This window comes from Schistocerca cancellata, chromosome 10 (genome assembly GCF_023864275.1).
Source record: "Schistocerca cancellata isolate TAMUIC-IGC-003103 chromosome 10, iqSchCanc2.1, whole genome shotgun sequence".
NCBI classification, from domain to species: domain Eukaryota; kingdom Metazoa; phylum Arthropoda; class Insecta; order Orthoptera; family Acrididae; genus Schistocerca; species Schistocerca cancellata.
Window position 1 is genome coordinate 29743972 of NC_064635.1, and position 20997 is coordinate 29764968.

Genomic DNA, 20997 nt, shown 5'->3' on the forward strand with positions numbered 1-20997 from the left:
CCGTCGCGAGGACCTGCTTCAGTGTCGCTGTGGCTCCCAAATGACAGTCGTCCACCTCTTGCTGGAGTGCCCACTTTTAGCCACTCTGTGGCAGACTTTTAACTTTCCCAGCACCCTGCCTTCGGTGTTGGGCGACAATGCCTCCACACCAGCTTTAGTTTTATATTTTATCCGTGAGGATGGGTTTTATACTTCTATGTAGGTTTTAGTACATGTCCTTTGTCCCTCTGTGTCCTCCGCCCTAGTGCTTGTAGGGTGGAGGTTTTAGTGTGTTGCAGAGTGGCTGGCTTTCCCTTTTTATTCTCGTGGTTGGCCAGCCACTGTAATCTGCTTTCATGTTTTACTCTCTTCTGTTTCTAGCGTCTCTGTTGTTTTCTTGTCCTCTTTTGCTCCTTTTAGTGTTCGTTGCCTTCCCTTCGTTCTTGTGGCTTTTCCTTTCTTTCTGTTTTGAGTTATATGTTTCGTCCGTTTTATTCTCACACTTATGGCATTGTTTTATTAGGAACAAGGGACCGATTAGGTCACATCATAATTATTTTCCTGCCAAAATAGCAGAACTAATCTATTACTCCTAGTGTCTCCCTCCCTAATCTAACTCCCTTGACATGGTTTCATTTAATTAGACTACGTTCCATTACCATTGTTGTGCTTTTTATGTTCACCTTGTAACCTCTTTTTCAAGCTACTATATATACCAGTAAACTGCTCTTCTCTTCCAAGTCCTTTACTGTCACTCGTAGAATGTATCGTCACCAAGATTCAAATGTTTACTTCTTCTCCATGTACATTAATTCCGTTTCTAAATTTTCCCATTGTTTCATATACTGCTTGCTTTGTGTATTGGATTGGATAACATAGGGGAAAGGGGTCTCACTTTTTCCTCATTTACTGCTTCCCTTTCATATCTTTAGACTCTTATAAATGCTGTCTGGTTTATGTACAAGTTGTAAATAACCTTTCATTCTCTCTGTTATATTCCTGATACTTTCAGAATTTGAGTTTATTTCAATAAACATTGTCAAAAGTTTTCTCTGAATCTACAAATGCTATAAATGTAGGTTTTCCATACTTCAAACTATCTTTGAAGATGAGTAGTAAAGTGAATATTGTCTCATGTGTTTCTAAAATTCTCTGGAACCAAAACTTATCCTCCCGAAGGTCAGCTTCTACCAATTTTTCCATTCTTCTGCATGGTATAAAAATCAGTGCAGTATTTCCAATTGTGACTCGTTAAACTGATTGTCCGTATTATTCACACCTGTCAGCACCTATCACCAGCAGAATAGGAATTTTTAAACTATTCTTGTGTCTGAGGGTACTTCACCTTTCTCAAATATCTTGCACACTAGATGGAATAGTTTTTTCATGGCTGGCTCTCCCAAGAAACTCAATAACTTTTAAGGGAATATTGTCTACTCCAGGGACCTTGTTTCAATGTAAGTCTTTCAGTAGTTTGTCGAATTCTCCTTGCAGTATTGTATCTCTCATCTCATCATCATCTTCTTCCTCTTCCCTTTCTCTAACATTCTGTCCACTGTAGTTTTCCCTTCTTTGCTTAGTACTGGCTTTCCATCTGTGCTCTTGACATTAAGACAGGTACTTATTTCTTTTTTCTTTCTTTCATTTTAGAAAAGAATATTCGTAATCCATTGTGGCAGTAGTTGGCCAGAATGGAATGTAGGAATATTGGCTGCAGTGTATGAGGAAGATGAAACTCATTCCCTGCCCATCACTCCTCTCCCAGCCACATTGTCTGCTTGTTTGGGCTCACTTCTTTTGCTTACCCATATTGCCCTCTGAAATTGGGGAAGTGCTGCATGATAGAGCTAAAAATTTTCAAACACACTCTATTACAGACAGAATTTCAAAAGAATATTTCTATGTTTCAAACTTTTTGGGTTTCCTTTTGTGGCAGTTTGCATACATGTCTGCAAGTCTTAAGGAGAGTAATCTCTTGTATTGTTATAATCCTTCCATTGGATTGCCTGTAAAAATAAGAGTGGAGAATAAAACATAAACTAAGTCTTTCTGTGTCTGTAATTTATCAAATTCCAAGTGGCATGTCTTACATCCACTAATCTCACTCCAGTTTTTGCCATTTTTTTCACAGAACACAAACAGACTGGTGAAGCATAGTTTAATTGAGGACCTTATTCATATTTTTAAAAGATGGTAAATTATTTGCTCCAGTGATAGGTCTAGGGACAAAATAATTAATGCATCTTTAGAAATAAGTGTCTTCAAATCTTGTTAATCAGGGTAAAGAATTCACTCTTGCCCATCGAGAAGGTGCACCTTTGTGTGAAGTGCACCAACCATAAATAACATTGTGTTGCACCGTTCCACTATTGCTGTACAACTGGGAGCCCATCCTGTTCCTTTGGTATTGCTTCAGCTAACCCAGTGCTCAGTTGTGCTGTCATGTCCAAGTGAGCAGCAGTAATATAAAATAAACTACATGCTAGGTGAGAAAAAATGTATGACCATGCGAGGTGATGACCAAGATTCTGAGCTAGTGACAGAATCCCACAAAGAGTGAGTTGTAGAAGAGAGAATTAGCAACCTAATGAGCGGTTGGCTGTGATTTGGTGCAGCTGCACTGCTTACTGCTTTGAGTGGGTCATTACTGTGGGGTAGGACTAGCACATTGCGTCAGAGCGATATAGTGAAAGTTTATTTTTAATTGAACAGTGTTTAGCTCATATAGTGTAAGTTTGTCTTACAGTCGTTTAATTAAACTAGACTGTGATATTGCATATTCGTGTTTATGTTGGTATCATGAAGACAGCTATTCTTTAAATGAGTATAAAGTGTGCCACCCACCTGCTTGTGCTACAAAAATTGATGCAGCCACTCGAGGGTTAACACAGCTTTGGAGACTTTGTGGGACAACTGCTTACAAAGGTGAGGAAGTGGGAAAGCATCTGCGCAATACATTTTGCGCAGAGAGAGATGTAACTTTGTGGTCTCGGTGTGTTCCGTGTCTGTCCGACACCACACAATGCAGCTGTTGTTTACCCTGGTAATTGACAAGATTGTGGTAAATGGCACATTGGGCCACTGTTTCTGAGTCTGACAGCTAAGAAAGATATATGTGGTTAGAAAACTAATGCTATCACTTTTTAACATAATGTGTCATAAAAGCTTTGAATGCTTTAGGCTGATCTCCCAGAAATTAAGTTTCCCTACTTTCAAATCATCATCAAAATAAAGACACTCTTCATATTGTGGGATCAACTTTTGTATTCTTGTGCCATAGAAATCTGCCACTTGGGAATTCGCCCATGTGTTAGTCATCTTCAGCTTTTTGTTATTGCAAAAATGCTGAGCAGACAACAAGAATTTCTTGAACTGCAAGAAAAGATCAAAATCAATGGGAATAAGGTCAGGACTGTAAGGTGGATGATCAAACAGTTCCTAGCCGAACTCCTGGGGAAGGGAGGGGGGGGGGGGGGTTATTCTGGTAACTCTCATAGCCACTGAAATGGCCAAGTGTTTTAATCTAAACCAACATGAATCAGTGCTAAAATGTTCTACTCGCACATCTAAGTGCACGCTATAGATGAACAACGCTCAGCGCTTCTGGCCAGAGCATGATGTGATACACCACCCCTTGCCGTTGTCCATTGCCCTGTCGCGCCTATTTTGTGCACTCTGGTATGACAGTGATTCTGAGCTGTTGCCCACATGTATGGGGCCAGACAGTATGTCTTACTGTTTTTGGTTGTTCCCTTTATAATTTGAATGCCTGCTGCTACCACCAAGCAAGGATCAGGGAATAAATTTGATGCAGTGACACTTCATTAGAAAATGGAAAGAGAAGTCAAACTTCTTCAAACATCATGAACCCAATGGCGATTGATGAAATTGGTAATTCAGAACTACTACTTTCAGTTTATTCAGTGTAACTTCCAATTCAGGTTGTTCTTGATTGTATGTGAGGATGAGTGCTGTGTCCAAATATATTTTTTGGAATATCTGTGAAAGTTTAGATTGAGGTGTAGTTGAACAATGATTATATGTTTTCAAGTAATACGATAGGTATTCGTAGTAAATACATTTTTTTTTTTAAGAGCACTAATACATAAAAAGTTTTTATTATATGCAGCTTAAAGCTATTTTTCTACATAATTTCCCCCTACATTTTGGCACTAGTCGTATTGGGAAACAAGTTACAACTCTTCCACTTGTGAACTGAGTCACACTTTGACACTCTCCTTTAACTTGTCGTCATCTTCAAACCACTGAAACCCAAGACATTTTTTCATCTCTGGAAACCAGCAAAAACCACTGGCATTTTTTATATATGTATGTTAATGGGACTGACTATCGGAATAACCCTCATGCATCCATGGCTCGAGAGCTACATATGGTGAGTTAGCTGCTATTTTATTGAATTAGTATGCTTTCTTGAAATGTCTTGGGTTCAGTTTATATATAGACAAAAAAACTTCCAAAGCTTTCAAATTCAGATTTTCCATTAAGAAATTATCTCCTCCTGTTACTGAATGTTAATATGATACTGTTATTTTCCATAGGTTTGTCAGACATTCCTGGAGAAGAAATGGTGAAACTGTACTGCCCAAAGTCTAATGACGTGTATGTTCCAAAATCCACCAGACATCACAAAGTGGATGGAGCTTTCTTTGGAACGTCATTTCCTCAGATGGTTTTCATGGTCCACCCAGAGTGTCGTCCACCGAAACCAACACAACAATTTGTTCCAAGGTATGTCACATTAAAATGAAAAATTATCTTCTTTCCTCTTACAGATATAAAAAAAAAAAAAGATATCAGTTGTGGTAGCTGATAAGTTTTTAGTTTCTATAAAACATTCTACAAGGTAATTATTTAAAATATGTCTTACAAGAACAAAGCAAAAACCTGAAAGTTGGTTCGGACACCACAGTGTATTGCCTTCCTCTGACTCTTGAACTCTGGCAGGCGTACCCATAGTTTAACATGGATCCTGAACCACTGTACATCTTGGCAAATTCACAGTAATAAACGTAGCCAGTGGGGAAGTTAGTGACAGGTGACAGATTAAAATCCTCGGAATGATTGGAGATTGAACCTGTGACCTTTGTAGTTGTTGCCTGGCGCTTCACTTCCACTGACCCATTGTGAAGATGTCTTAAGTTTTAGAATAATGCTACAGAATTGTTTTCATTACACCATTTGATATGATTGTATCATTTCCTGTTTGGTCCACAGTCCTTCTGTGCATTTTGCCAGAAATGAAACATGCATCCTTATGTTGGGGGAGGGAAAGGGGGGGGAGTCCATTTCATGATCCTGCTGATTAAGTAGCAACAGGAGAAGAATCACAGTTCTCCTCCTTTCAGAAGCAGCTTCAGATATGCTGTAGCGAAGTGTGTTAGGACAGTTGTTCATACTGTGTATTAAACCTTTCACTGATGCCGACATGTATATGCATCCTGCTGTGTCATTCATCAGGTGTGTCATTCACTGCAATGTAAGAGCTAAAATCAACCATACACAAAGTTTACACAATGTGTTTCTACCTCAGTAAACTATTTAAAATTGCATGTAGTATTTTACGTAATTTGATGCAACACAGTAAGCATGCTGGCTAATGAGAAGAAATTCAGTTCTTTATTGAGTGAAGATATCAGAGTAAGATGTGCAAAAATCAAATTTTTCACCTAATAGTTCTTGAAAAAATGGATGATAAGTATTTCGGGTTGGCTGGAACGCTCTCTTAGCACAGGCACCAGAATTTGGTGAGCAGTATGGCCATATCAAAAGCTGCCCTCAGCACAGAATGCAGAGAGCACATCTGTAGCAGAAAAAGGTTAATGACTTGGCACACATCAGTTGTAATTTCAGACTTTTTGCAGGTGATGCAGTTGTCTATAATGATGTAAAACCTGAGAAAGCTGCACAAACATCCAGTCAAATCTTCATATGATTTCAAATTAGTGCAAAGATTGGCAACTTTTTTTGTTCTTTGAAAAATGTAAAACTGTATATTTCAAAAAATGCCGAAATGTGGTACAATAGATTATCAAGTATTTCAAACAATTGGAGATGGGACGTGTTCAGATAACTGATCATTCACGAACACATATTGCACCAAAGGCCATAGGAATATGAAACAAAGAAACAATGAATTAACACAAAACTGTACATACAGTTTTTGTACGCATGTCTTACAACAAAAAAGAGAACTGAGGCTACATAGTGTGACTTTGAAAGTTCAAAGTGGCCATTGAAATAGACCTACAGTTTAGGGAAAAAATTCTGCAAATCTATTTTGGCTTCAGTGTGTTAAAACTTTGTTTATTGCTGTTAAATCTGGCAATCGTTTTAAAGGCAGTAATTGGGCAATATCCCACTGTTCTTGGTGTTCAGATCCTTTCAGAACTGAAAATAAATTAAAATAACTTTAGCCATCAGTAATGCATTACATTATTTATGCAACCAGTTTGTCTGCCATTAAACCATCTTAAGGCTCTTCATCCAACGTGAATTGGGAGAAACCCAATAACGTGCACGGTCATTGGAGCAGCCAATATCATACGCTGAAGCACCAAAGAAACTGGTATAGACGTGAGTATTCAAATACAGAGAGATGTAAACGAGCAGAATTTGCTGCTGCAGTCCGCAAGATCTACATGAGACAGCAAGTGTCTGGTGCAGTTGTTAGATCTGTTACTGCCACTACATTGGCAGGTTATCAAGATTTAAGCTTTACACCTCACCAGGGCCTGTCAACAAACACCGACATTGGACTGTTGATGACTGGAAACATGTTGCCTAGTCCGAGTGTTGTTTCAAATTGTATCAAGTGGATGGACGTGTACAGGTATGGAGACAGCCTTGTGAATCCGTGGACCCTGCATGTCAGCAGGAGAGTGTTAAAGTTGGTGGACGCACTGTAATGATGTGGAGCCTGTGCAGTTGGAGTGATATGGGACCCCTGATAAGTCTAGATACCACTCTGACATAAGCATCCTTTCTGATCACCTGCATCCATTCATGTCCATTGTGAATTCTGACAGACTTGGGCAATTCCAGCAGGACAATGTGACACGCCACAAGTCCAGAATTGCTACAGAATGGCTCCAGGAGCACTTCTGAGTTCAAACACTTCCTCTGGCCACCAAACTCTCCGGATATCAACATTATTGAGCATATCTCGGGTGCCTTGCATTGTACTATTCAGAAGAGATCTACACCCCCTCGTACTCTTATGGATTTATGCACAGCCCCACAGGATTCATGCTGTCAATTCCCTCCAGCACTACTTCAGACATTAGTCAAGTCCATGCCATGTCATGTTGTGGCACTGCATGCTCATGGGGGCCCTACACAATATTAGGCAGGTGTACCAGTTTTCTGTGGCTCCCCAGTGTATAACTGGTGTGCGCAAGTCTCTGGTTCGCATGGCACTGTCTCTTTGTTCATCGTACGAATCGTCTGAAGGAAAGAGCTAATTCCAAACTTCATCCCGTATGTCATCCTGGTGTTGTTATTTTCACAATTTTTCTGTGCAAGCTTCCCTCTTCACTGGCAAGTACACTTGCATATTATGTAATGGGTTTAATTTTCTTTTTGATGTTTAATATTGTTGTATTTCTGAGAAAGTTGAACAGTTTTGGGCCCTTCTTGAAGGAGTTAGAGAAAATACCATCTAAGAACATAAAGATCCTACTAGGTGACTTTAACGCTCAATGGGAATAGAAACGCAATTCAGATCAACAATTGGAAAGTATCCTGCTCACAAGATGACTAACAGAAAAGGTATAAGACTTTTCAGTCTGTGTCGATCCTTCAGTTTTCAGATAATGTCAACATTTTACAAACACAAACCAAGTAAATCGAAGACTTGGCGATCACCAGGCAATGTGTGTGGAGAGAAACAGATTGATCATGTAGCAATCTCTAGGAGAGCAGTTAAGGAAATAATGAATGTTAAAGTACAGAGAGATGCCCAGTTTGACTCGGATCGTTACCTCTCCAAGATCAAAATGAATTTCATCCTTCTCAATAAGGCTGTGTAAACCGGAAATAAAATTCATAAATGACATTGCGAAGCTCAAAATCAATCAAAACGTATTGGAACAATAACACTAGCATCTGACATTTCAATCCCATAAATGGACAGACATTGCCTCAAAGATCCAACAAGCATATAATACTGCAATCCTGACAGCTAAAAAGAGAAAGCGTAGATGTTGGAATGAGGTTTGGGATGAGGTGGTGGCTGAAAGAACAAATACATGGAAAAAGTGGAACTCTACCAGGAGACCTGAAGATTTTGATGTATTCTGTGAAGTTCGAAAATATGCAGCCAGAGCTCTATGAATGGCTAAGCAGTTATATGAGAAACAGCAGTTAGAACAGATTGATCAGGATTTCCGGAGAATCAATGACGGAGACTTCTATCAGACGTTCAAATTCAATTTGAAAGGATACCAAGCCCCTAGTCTTTGTTTTAGAGACGAAAATGGAAAGCTCGCCCTGAACAACAAAGAAAATTGCACCATCATGTCTCATTATTTTGAAAACCTACTTAATTGTGATGAACCGAAAGAAAGATTCCTTGTATGTGCCACGATTCACAAACTACCCAACTCATCTCCACCTAGTAAAGAGGAGATCAAAGAGATCATCATTAACCTTAAGAATAATAAGGCATCTGGAGAGGATTCAATAGTGGTGGGACTACTGAAGCTCGCAAATAATGAAACTTTAGATGTACTAGCCCAACTTTTTGAGGGGATCTGGAGAACTGGGATGATACCAACTGAATGGCAGTCAGCGTTAATCCAGCCTCTACACAAAAAAGTCGATAAAATGATTAGCAATAACTATAGGGGCATCTCATTAGTATCTGTTCCATTTAAGATTCCCTCCAAAGCAATACAGAACAGAATACAAGATCATCTTGAGCAACTGATTGGGGAGTATCAAGCTGGTTTCCGAAAGGGTTGTTCTTGCCCAGAACAGATCTTTAACCTTAAGAACATCATCAGGTACCAAAAAAAACAGGAGGAAATATCTACATGGTCCTGTTTGTTGATTTTCAAAAGGCATATGACATCTGACTGTCAGGCATTAACGAATATTTTGGAAGAGTTTGGGTTAGATGATACATCAAGAAAGCTGATCAAACGAACTCTAACACGGTGTCAAAAATAAAATTTATGGGTGTGATATCAGAACACTTTACAGTCAAAACGGGTGTAAGACAAGGAGATGGACTATCCCCACTCCTTTTCAACTGCACTGCATCTTGGAAAAGGTCATTCGAGATTAGAGAAAGTTGTTAGCTCAAGAAGAAACAGATGAAGAGTGGTTCAGACTTGGTCCTAAGAACAAAGGGGTGTACATTGACTGCTTGGCCTTTGCGGATGACCTGGCCATTTTTGCTAACAACATAGTCAGGAGTCAACAAGATCAATAGGCTGTGAGAAATTGCTGAAAAAGTTGGACTCCAGATCTCTATTCAAAAGACAAAATATATGACGAACAGCTTTGATGGACGTGAATGGATGGTCCCAATCTGGGAAAAATCGGATGAGTTAAGAATTTCAGGTATCTCTGTGAATTCATCCATGAGAATGGATTAGAAGAAGCAGCAATTAATGCCAGGATGAGGAAGTTAGACGAAGCATACCACCTGACGAAGAATGCCTTTAACAAAAAGTCTAGGAGTATAGGGTTCAAGTCCTGACATTATAATACAGTTGTAAAACCTGAGGGCTTATGTGCGTCAGAAACTTTGACCATGAATAGACAAGGTCAAGCTGAGCAGCTGGAAAAGTGAGTGTAGGATATTAAGGAAAATCCTAGGTAATAGATGGGTTGATGGACAATGGCGAATGAGAGCAAATGAGGACTTGTACAGTAAGACAGAACCTATCACAGCATACATTAAGAAGAGACGGTTGTTATTTTACGGTATCTCATGAGGATGGATGGTGACTGACTGACTAAAAGAATATGGAGTTTCATCCAATCTAAGAAAACATTGCCAAGATGATTCAAAGAATGCGAAAAAGATCTTGGGCAGATTGGTATCTCAGAAAGAGAAATTCCTGACAGGAACAAATTTAGAAGATTGGTGAACAACTACAAAGGTTTTAAAATGGCATCAACGTCCAAAAGACGATGAGGACCATTATCGGAAGAGCATAAACAGGCACTTCTTGGAGGGCTCAGAAGATACTGGCAGGAAGTCAAAGCTGGAACAAGAACAAGACATACACTAAAATTAAATTGTTACCACACAGTCCGTAGAGGCTCAACTAGATAATAAAAACAAAATAAAAAATTGTTGTACTTCAAATGCTAACAACTTGTTTACATGTAGTCACCCTTGCAAAAGGGTACCACAGCACCACATTCTGTCACAAGCGAAAGTTCAGCTGTCATCACTGAATAGCAGCAGTGACAGTTGCCAGTGAGGGGTAAACTGTGGAACTGAGCAGCCCAGCGACAGTGGAACGTGTGAATGCTCATGTATGCAACTTAGAATTTGCCAGATGGAATGTTTTCAGTTAGGTTTCATTTGACAGTACTTGGATAATCAGTTCTCTACTGCATCCTATAACTACCACATCAGTGCATTCAGATGGAAAGATCACTTAGGCAAAATTGCAGGTTAGGCAGGTGGCACACCTGAGTTCATTGTAGGATACTGGGAAAATGCAGTTGGCCTGGAAAGGAGACTACTTTGAAATGACTTCTGCTTCCCATCTTAGAATATTGCTCTGGTGACACATAACAGATATGACTAACTGGGGACATTAAAATTATACAGTTGATGGCACAATAGTAGCAAGTTTGTGAGATTCGTAAGAGAGCATCACAGAACTGACATAAAACCTGAATTGGCAGATGCTTGAAGACAGATGCCAGATATCTTGAAAAAGCCTGCTTACAAAATTTTGAGAACTAGTATTAAGTGAACAATCGAGAGACGCTCTTCACTCTTCATCCCCCTACGCATCACTCCAGCAGCACCTGCAAAGACAAGATAACACTAGTTATGGATGATACAGTGGCGTTTAAGCAGTAATTCTTCTCGTGCTTCGTATGCTACTGAAGCAGAAGGAAACTAACGTATGGTAAGATAAAAAGTACCTTCTGCCATTCACTTCACAGTGGTTTTGCAGAGTGTGTATGTAGATGTAGAGGTTTCCTCTTCTAACTGCCAATGAAGGTCCCAATTATCAGATCAGTGCGATAAATGTATGTTATTGTTATGCATGTAATTTCTAATGCAGCCTCCATTCAGATACTATTGTACGGAAAGAAAGTGACAGCCAGATGTATGTTGCTGACAAGGATTGTGTAGCCACACTGTGTTTCATATGCTCTCACATTCTGTTGGAATGTGTCATTTGTGTTGCCCAGAATAGACGTGACCTGTTTTTCACTCTCACATTAAAACTTAAGTTTTATAGTTAATGAATACTTATATGGAAGATGTAATGGAAGTCAAAATTTTTCTACAGATTTGCAGGTGCACAATAACGATACATTATATTGCGGTATACAAGGGTGGTTTGATAAGTCTGGTGAATTTCCATTAAAAAATTGAACGTTCTTCTTTCACCTTTATGGTTGGTAAGCTTGATTATTCCTATGATTGTATAAAGAATTTCAACAATATACAGCGTGCAGGCCATTGTTGACAGCCTCTGAATTGATGCAATACTGGTGACGAAAATTCTCACAATTGAACAAGAATAAATTCTTAAAAAGTTTGTACTTGGAATGCCATTGAAAATGATTCTAATGTCTGGGAAAGATAGGTAACATGTCACAAACCTTGGTTTTTCCCTTATAATGCAGAAACTAAAATGTCTGTCCATGCAGCAGAAGGGTCCAACTTCACAAAGAGCGAAAAGAGCTCTAATGAGCAAATCGAAATTGGATACTCAGAGAATTGTGTATTGTCTTGGTTCTTGAAGGTCAAACTATTCAGCATTACTACCTTGAGGTTCTTGCTCAGTTCCTTCAGAAAATAAGAAAGAAAGATCTGAACTGTGGAAGAACAAGTTGTCGGTTCTGCATCAAGACAATGGACTGGCTCATAGCACATTGTGTGTTAAGAAGTTTCTAGGGAGGACAGCATCCCATTGTTTGATCGCACATCGTATTCTCTTGACCTAGCAGCATGTGACTTTCTTATCTTTCCGAAGGTCAGATCTTAATTAAAAGGAACAAGATTTCAGTCCATTGAAGAACTGAAAGAAAAAGTGGCACACATCATCGAGGAGCTCACTGAGGAGGACATCCAGCACTGTTTCCATCAATGGAAAATTTGCATGGTGTATAGGGATAGAGGAGGGGAGTATATTGAGGGTGACAATAACTAGATATGTATGTTTTTGAAATAAAATTTTTCACAGCAATAGTCCTGTTATTGCGTAGTCACACTTTTTATGGTAGATTTTAATGTCAGGTTCTGTATAAAATGAAATAAGGCAGTAATTATTTTACCCCCACCCCCTCCTCCTTTTGCCTTGCACTTATCCCATGGACGAAAGACCCCTTTATGTCAGTGTGTCAGTGCCAGGACGTCAATTTTCTAAAAGAGTAAGACACAGTTCTGCCAGAGAGAGAGAGAGAGAGAGAGAGAGAGAGAGAGAGAGAGAGAGAGAGAGAGAGAGTGGGAGGGGGGGGGGGGGAGGTTAAGGAATCGCCTTGGAAGATTAGAAGTGTTTCAAGAATCACTGTTAAGTATGAAACATTTGTGCCTTAGTAAGATGTTCACTGCTAGTTAAGTGTGCAGTGCAGAATTCATGTAATCATAGAGGTTGCTAGTTTGAATCTCACTGGTAGCATTATTATTATTATTAAATTCTATCTGTATTAACAAATGGAAATGATTATTATCAAATATTGAATCACATTTTTTGATAGAAGTATCATTTCCATAGTGTCATTACTGATGACAGGAAAATAACTCAGAATTTGATACAGATATTTGAAGTACTTTATTCACAAAACAAATCATTAACACTTTTCAGTCTCTAGAAATAAAAACAGTTGTTCTTTTTTTTCTATTTGTTTTTTCCCATTTTTGCACCACTTTTCTCATGCTATGTACTTGACAGTTCTAATGCTCCTGTCGTGACTGCCTCAGATTGTACGGCTTCAAGATCCACCCCCTGGCATACCAGATCCAGGCAGAAGAAGGGCAAGGACGCAGGGCTCTGAAAGCAGGCAGTGGCACACCCGGTGCGACGAGTGGTCACTGATCACGTGTGTGGCGCGCACCCCTCGGCTCTGCTGCTGAAGGGTGTGCGCAGGACGGCAACCGTTCCTCACTCGGCAGTCTCAACACATACCTCTGATCTGCAACATGAGTTTGCTGCACTTCCGAAACATTCTGAATGTGTGGTAGACATTTGCTGGTTTTTATGAGTAAGTGGGCAGCATCACAATTTACAAGCAAGCAGACTGAGGTAAAATGAGCTATAATATTGCAGATCACATTATGCACTGTATTGACTCTGCACGTGGCATTCCAAAAGTTATAGTGTTTATTTCGTTATAGCTGTCAGTGATGTACACTATCTTTATTTGCGCTTGCCACACAGTGGAGTGGCTTCGTTTTTAACCTGATTGAAAGAAATATTTGTATTATTTCTGAGCAACCAGCTTGTATGTATTTGTCTTGATTGTACTGATAGTTGGTGGTTGCTACAGTCTCTCATTGTAAGAGAGTGAAATGCCTGTCAGATTCTATATGTTTACAAAACTCTTTTAGCACCAAGTTTACTGGGCATGCTGCCGTCATCAGCAGAGAACTTCTCATAAAAGGTACACTATTTTATGTCCCCAAGAACATTGAATTGGCATGAGAAACTCTTTAATGTTGTTTAGAACAAAAGGACAGTTTCTTAGTAGTATATTAGTGCAAGATATTTAAATTATTTTTATTGGTGCTTATTAAGTACAATTTTTTGTTACCAGAAGACTGATTTATAAACTATTTACTTAGTATCTGGTAGCTGTGTTTGGTGCAAATGTAAGAAGATTGTCTATGCTTTTTTGTTGAGTTTGTGTCGTGAATACTTTTGTTAAAGTGTGAAAGTAGATCTCATAAATGTGAATGAATACATCCCTTTACATATTGGACTTTATGGAGAATAAGAATCTCAGGTTATGTGAACAGTTGCAATTTCTGTATGTGACTGAATTCAGAATGGTAGTCACAGATGTTTGGAAAGGTCTTTGTACATTTGTGCTATTCCTGAGTTGTTGTACGGAGTCATTTTGCATTAGAATGGAATTTGTGGAAGGTTACGTAGTCTGTATATGTTTTACAATTACAAGAAAATAAAATAAGTTAGAATTGTGATGTAGTTTGAGGAGAGAAGAAGGTGCTGAGTATTAATCAGGGAAGAAAGCGAATTTATGCTAAGAACGTATGTCACTAAGACAGGAAATGAAAGTAATATCCTTCCTTTAAGTGCGCACAATACACTGTGACATGTAAATTGCTGAGAAACTACAAGCTATTAACAAATACTACAGCAGAAATTTTGAGTAGTTTGAACCATATAGAAAGGTACTCGTACAAGTAGGATTCAAAAATATTCTTAAGTTCTTGTAGTGCAGTGTTGTTAAGAAATAAAGAGGTAAATATGTGTTAGAAATGTGTTGTGACATACATATGAAAAAAATCTGATTTCCAAAAGTGTTGAATGTCTGAGTAATATAAAATCCTTCCTAATCGTTTGTCTTCTATGAGTGTGACAAACATAACCACTCACAGAAAATTGAAGCAACTTCCTAGTAGAAATGTTGTGCTCACAAACATTAAGGAAAAAAAAAAAAACATTTTACGATAAAACTGTAATGGAACACAAATTTGTATCCAATTTAAATACATTTTCTGGATGTTCATATGAAATTGAATAGTCAAATGCTGAAATATTTCATCTTATTGGCTGTTTTCTTCATCAGTCATTAGTGTGTTATTGTCATATAATTATGGGTTTAGATTACATTGTTGCTTATTATGGTTGGTTGTGATGTTTCCCCTTACAGTGAGCATAAATGATTCACTTTAGTATTAGCATATTGTTTATAGCTATTCAACTTTGTATGTGACTTTCTGCAGCTACTTATCGTATGCTGTAACCAAGATCTGTGCTGGTGGAGATGTTTCTCTTCCTGCAAACCATCAGTTTTATGTACTTCATAAAACTTTTTATTAACAGTACTTTGTGATGTAGGGTCATGCAGAGTATTTGCAATACTGTGTTAAAGTCCAAGTAATTTGTTCAGTCCATGTTATTTCTAAGTGCATCCAAAGTTATCTATGGCACAACTTGCGTGTTCTTCAGTATAAAAGAACAACATTATCGTCGCAGATTTATGGATCAGATACTAAAAATGTTGATGGCTTACTCTGTTATATTCTCAACAAAAATTGCCAGATAACAGAAAATATTTTGTGATATGTTGTGTGTTCAAGAACAAAGAAACTTTGTTACTTTTAAAGAGAAGAGTAATGGTGCTGATTACTTCTAAAACTTTCTAGTCTGCAAGTCAGTGGTGCTTTTCATACAACACAAAAGCAATAAAAACCATTCTTCCCTCTTATTTTCTTCTTTTTTTCTGATATTCTTTTGCATATTGGGAAATGGTTTCCTAAATAAAGGCAGGAAAACTATTTAAAAAAGTATTACAAATTATTACGCATAGGAAGAAAAATAAAACTGTAACAGCTACAACATATAGTTAAAACTGCAAAGATACTTACAGATGTGTACCAGTTATTTCACAGACTAACAAGCAACCCTTGCAGTATGGTCCGTCTTCTGTTTGCTTCGTACTGACAGGTCACCGCCTGGAAATCAATTTCTTATTGCAGTGCAGTGCAATTCTCTAAAAAAAAATCACTTTTGAAAAATAGATCATCTTTGAGCATAGTAAAAAAGACACACATTTTCCTATTTATCTTGCCTAGGTATTTGAGGTACATGTCGTATAATTATTTTTCACTGGATGTATTAAGTGAGAAATTTTTTTCTCTAAAAAATGGAGCACTTCTTGTACGCCATTGTGTCTTATATGCCAACAAATACAGTATCTTTTGTTTGTACATGACTGAATTGTTTCCAACAGATTTATAAGGTATTCTGATATCACAGAATTACGCTTCCCATCTCATCACTGCAAATATGAGACAAATTAGACAAAAAAAAATTATTAAGAACATTCTAAATGCCATTGCCATACCAGGAAACTGACTGGTTCTCGGTGCCAATAAGAACACTTTTGTTCCAAGAGCCATTAATATATCTGCACTTAAGTTTTATTTCTGATAATAGTACAGAAATATAGCAGTAATATTTTAGTTTGTTGAACAGTAGTCAGCAAATACTATTTCTCATGTATTTATATTTGTATGAGAGGAAAACGTTATAAAATCATGAAAAAAAAGCATCCTTCACTATTGAATTCTGTTTGTCAAACTACTCTGTTCTTTGGGTCAGATGTTGCAAAGTTTACGGTAAAACTCTCTGTTGGAATTGAAGAAATGGCGTCATCATCCACAGGTCTTTCGGTTTTGCAGCTAATAAACATGGCTAGACTTTCAGATGAAGTACAGCATGGCATACATCTACCATGGTCTTTCCTCTTTTGAATGCACTAACAGTTTTCAATTATTCTGCTTCAAAATAATAAGTTTTAATAGCTGTTTGAAATGGATGAGTATTGGACACTTAGACTGTGCAGAAATTGGAGATCTTGCACATCTGCATTGACAATGTTTCAGAAGCATTTTCATATTCCAAGAAGTCTGTTTTGGCATGGTGATCATATGTACCTTCAAGTCATGAATATTCTGAGCATTTTTTCCCATAATTTGACACCTCGAACAAGTCTAGGGTCATGCATTTGAGTATCAATAACACAATATTGTTGAAAATGTGTGTGTGTGTGTGTGTGTGTGTGTGTGTGTGTGTGTGTGTGTGTGTGTTTTTTTTAAATGACACGTTGAAACATTTTCCATTTCCACACTTCAAACATAAATTGGATACGAATAATCTACACACTATTGGAAACATGATGGTCTGAAGTTGAGATTGCTGTTAGTTGTGCAAACTACTTCTGTAGTCATAGAATGTAGGCTTTCACGACTGGTGTTTGTATTATTCCTGATATTTTTTTATGAGCAAAAGACTGTGGTTCATGGCATAATTCTCTGCGTCACGTTTCATCTTCCACTGCTGGAGACATTATCTTAGGCTTTAATGTCTCAGAAAGCTGCTACAGACTTGTACAAGTTCAGCAAGTTGAACTGTTTATATTTACAGAATGAAATTTTCACTCTGCAGTGGAGTGTGTGCTGACATGAAACTTCCTGGCAGATTAAACCTTTGCCTTTTGCGGGCAAGTGCTCTGTTTACATTTATCCACAAAATGGTCGTTTTGTGATGTCATCAGACCCCTGCGTAAGATAGTAATTCCTGCTGTACATCTGTACATATTGTGGAGCTTGTAGCAGGGAAGAGTTGGTTCTCTGTTTTATTCAGCTCTAAGCCCCACAAATAGTCTAAATTCCTACCCTCTTCTTTTTGTGTTGAATTTCTATGGCCTCTGTGTACATGGTGTTGTAATTATTAGATCTTAGTAAAACCACAGTTTTAGAGTAATAGATGTGATGGCTTCCTGGTCCTAGTGCTGATTTATCAGTCTTGCTCAGCCGAAAATTGCTTGTGTTCCCTTAGGTGGAGGTTATGCTTCTTTTTGTAGTTCCTGTGTACACTTTGCTACAAATTGCAAGGTATTTTATATATAGCTGCTGCAGCAAATGGCAGGTTAGGTCTTTTGCAGTGTTCAGATATTCATGCACCTTTCTTGTTGGTTTAATCCTGTGTTGTTTTCTGAGTTCTTTGGAGATGGAGTCTGTGACAGTCTTTACAAACAGGAAGTCAACAGACAGTTGAGGATAAGATGGCTGCCATGCAGCATAAAATTATGTGTTCACAAGTTCTGAAGAAGTGAGTCTGCTGTTTCAGTGCAGAGGGTATTTTCTCTCTTATTCAGGATTGAACTCCCAGTAGGAAAAGAATAAGCCATAGGTTTAAACTTTCCAGAATGTGTCTGCAATGAGTGAAGCAAGGGCCGCATGGGTGCTGTGCAGTGGAAGGGAGGCACAGTGAACATTTATAATCTGTGTTTGCAAGCTTAAACACTTCCTGTTTTCAGCTGCATATTGATTATTCATATCCAGCTTGTAGTTGGAGAAACAAATATTAATAAAACTGGGGCATATTTTTTAATAACTACGTATTGGTGTCTGATGAAAGTACAAAATTAAAAATGAGGTTTCAACGATGAAGGTGTCATTGCTACAAATGTTGTTTCATCAAAGAAAAGAAGATTAGATTTTTACATCTCGTCAGTGACACGGTGACTAGCAAAGGAGCTGAACAAACAGACAGGCAGGTACTGAAGCACTTATTTGCACAAAGGATTGTGACATCTGCCAGGTAAGGACTAGGTAGGAATGTTCTAGTGAATAAAGCATACTGGTAAGGTGGAGGATACCTGTGCTTCCAAGTATAGTAGCTATCGTACACTACTAGGCTTTGACAGCAATACCAGGAATGGCAGCAAATAATGAAATTTTACGTATTGTACATGTTCTGTGTCTTAGGAAAAATATATTGTTAAATTCTTAGGTGATTTGAAGGTTTACAGAGTGTGAATTTCAGTACACAAAGCTACCCCTTTTGGCAGCAAAAATGACACTAACCCAGTTGGGCATCAAATCAAACTGAGCTTGGTTGACAGATCTGGGTACATCATTCAGTGCTGCTTCAGCTCATATCTGAGTTTATCAATAGTGGTGGCTTGCCATTGGTTGTGTGCAAGTCTTTAGTCACCATGTGACTAAATGTTGTCAGTGGGTGAGACATCTAGAGAATGTGCTGGCCAGGCCTACAGTTGTAATCTCTCTGTATTGATCTAGTTCAGAATACAAAGCATAATGTGCAGTCTTGCTTTATCTCAATTAAGGAGACAATACTAGAGTTTGGAGATAGACACAGTCACTGACACAGACACAACAGAATGTAACAGATGCTGCCTAATTTGCCAGATGTGATTGTGTTTTGTACCCTATTGCACCACATATCATTAACACATGTTCCGGACACACATGACAATGACATTGCAATCTGGCAATGTTTGTGTTCATAGGCCCTATACATAGGTGCATCCATCGTGTTGCTGTACACATAACTGAGGTGAGGGAAGTTGCAACGATAGTTACTGAAACCAGTAATTCAGTTAACCCTTGTTAGTCATGGGGTACTGAATAATGCGAGCAGCAGTATTGTCAAATGATGAACTGCAGACTCAATCCTGCTGCTGTCTTAATTGTGACATGTGTAGACTTTTCTCCTTGTTACACGAGGCAAACATGAACTCGCAACCAACCAGCCAACCGTCGTTGAAATGTGATCGTTACTGGGGAACCTGCTGCATAATGTTTCCTCATACACCGAATGTAGATTGCTTTACTCCTATCTACTTTTTGTGGTTGTACTGAAATACTAATATTCGCATATTCGACTATCTATAGTCTGATTACAGTTACTGGATAGTTCAGACTTTATGTGGTTGGTTGGGTGGTTGACTTGAGGTAGGGGACCAAACAGTGAGGTCATCGGTCCTATCAGATTAGGGAAGGATGGGGAGGAAGCCGCCTGTGCCCATTCAAAGGAACCATCTCAGCATTTGCCATACTTCGCGTATTGGATGTGTCTTCCTCCAATCTGGGCGCTCGACTCGTGACCGAACTGTTCACCGTTCCCAAACTGTCACAACAAACGGTCAGTTCCCTTCCAATTCCTTGCCAGACATTTTTCATTGTCCTGTCTGGATCCTGAATCCAGGGTCTGGCCCTTTTATTTCACATTTCATCACATGCGGTAAACACATCCAAAACCACACACACAAAATGATAGCATTGAAATGACACGTTTCATACACGCCACTACTACTGGATTCTTTCGCATGAGACGCGACTCAGCTTCACCTATTTGATTGTCGTCCTCGTAGAGATGGGTTTACAGTAGGTAAATTTCATACGATGTGGCGTAAAACGGAACTTTTTAAGGCAGCAAATGATCATTGCAACTGGTTCTACAGATTAATAAATGTATCTATCTAACCAAAACATCTTGCATAGCACGGTATAACATTGTAATTCATTGTGTTTTAGTACTACTAAGGACTTTGGGAAAACAAATGAAAAAAAAGTGGTATAGTTAAGAGTTCGAAATGCAAGGGTTGTGGGTTTGAATGCTATAGAGCGAGAATTTTTTTTTTTTTTTAATTTGTATCCCAATGACACACTCATTATTTTTAATCAATTGGTTTCAATGTATTTTTTATTTTTAATTTTCTGCTGCATCGTTTTCATCATCGTATTTACTTTTATTTGCTCTTACCAATATTTTTCTTCCTATCATTCTTTTTTCGTTTGAAATCTGCCTGCGTCACTTATAACCTGTAAATGATTTCCAACGGGGACTGCTCACAGGTTGCTAACAGGGCAGCTTTAATTGCCATGAACAAAGTGAGCGTGATAAGTAGTTCCACTGCAGGTTATTGGCTGCTGTTTTCTCGGATATATTGCACATCAAGAAGTTGTGATTAGGTTAAGGCAAGAGTGTAAAGCCAGTGTTACAAAACGTGTTGTCTGATGCATTTCAGTCATTGGTCATTTAACATCAGCTGTGGACAGAACACGTTCCCACCACACCTGATGGCTGCAGCATACAACATCTCTCTGCGTTACATGAACAGCATTTCAACACTTGTGAAGTAATCTGCCGCATTTGTGTGTCACCAGTGTGGCAACACTGCAGCGCAAAGTGACGTGTCAACTATTAAATAATTTTAAATGGACTGTAGTACACTTCATGGTAATACGACATTTGCTGCATGTTACCTTCATGGTGTTGCAGTTGTAGTGTTCAG

At 38.5% G+C, this 20997-nt stretch overlaps 1 protein-coding gene across 6 annotated transcripts in view; it reads left to right on the forward strand.

Moving 5' to 3' along the window:
- The window catches only part of LOC126106611 (casein kinase II subunit beta-like), a 56516-nt gene extending 40197 nt beyond the window's left edge, over positions 1-16319 (forward strand). For 4 of the 6 annotated variants that reach the window (XM_049912961.1, XM_049912960.1, XM_049912962.1 and 1 more), the window contains exons 5-6: positions 4539-4728; positions 13127-16319. In XM_049912961.1, the coding sequence (XP_049768918.1) occupies positions 4539-4728; positions 13127-13241 (305 nt within the window). In that variant the 3' untranslated portion in view covers positions 13242-16319. The remainder of the gene's footprint in view (positions 1-4538; positions 4729-13126) is intronic. The other 2 variants (XM_049912958.1, XM_049912959.1) reach the window with 1 other exon arrangement.
- Positions 16320-20997: the final 4678 nt, after the last annotated feature.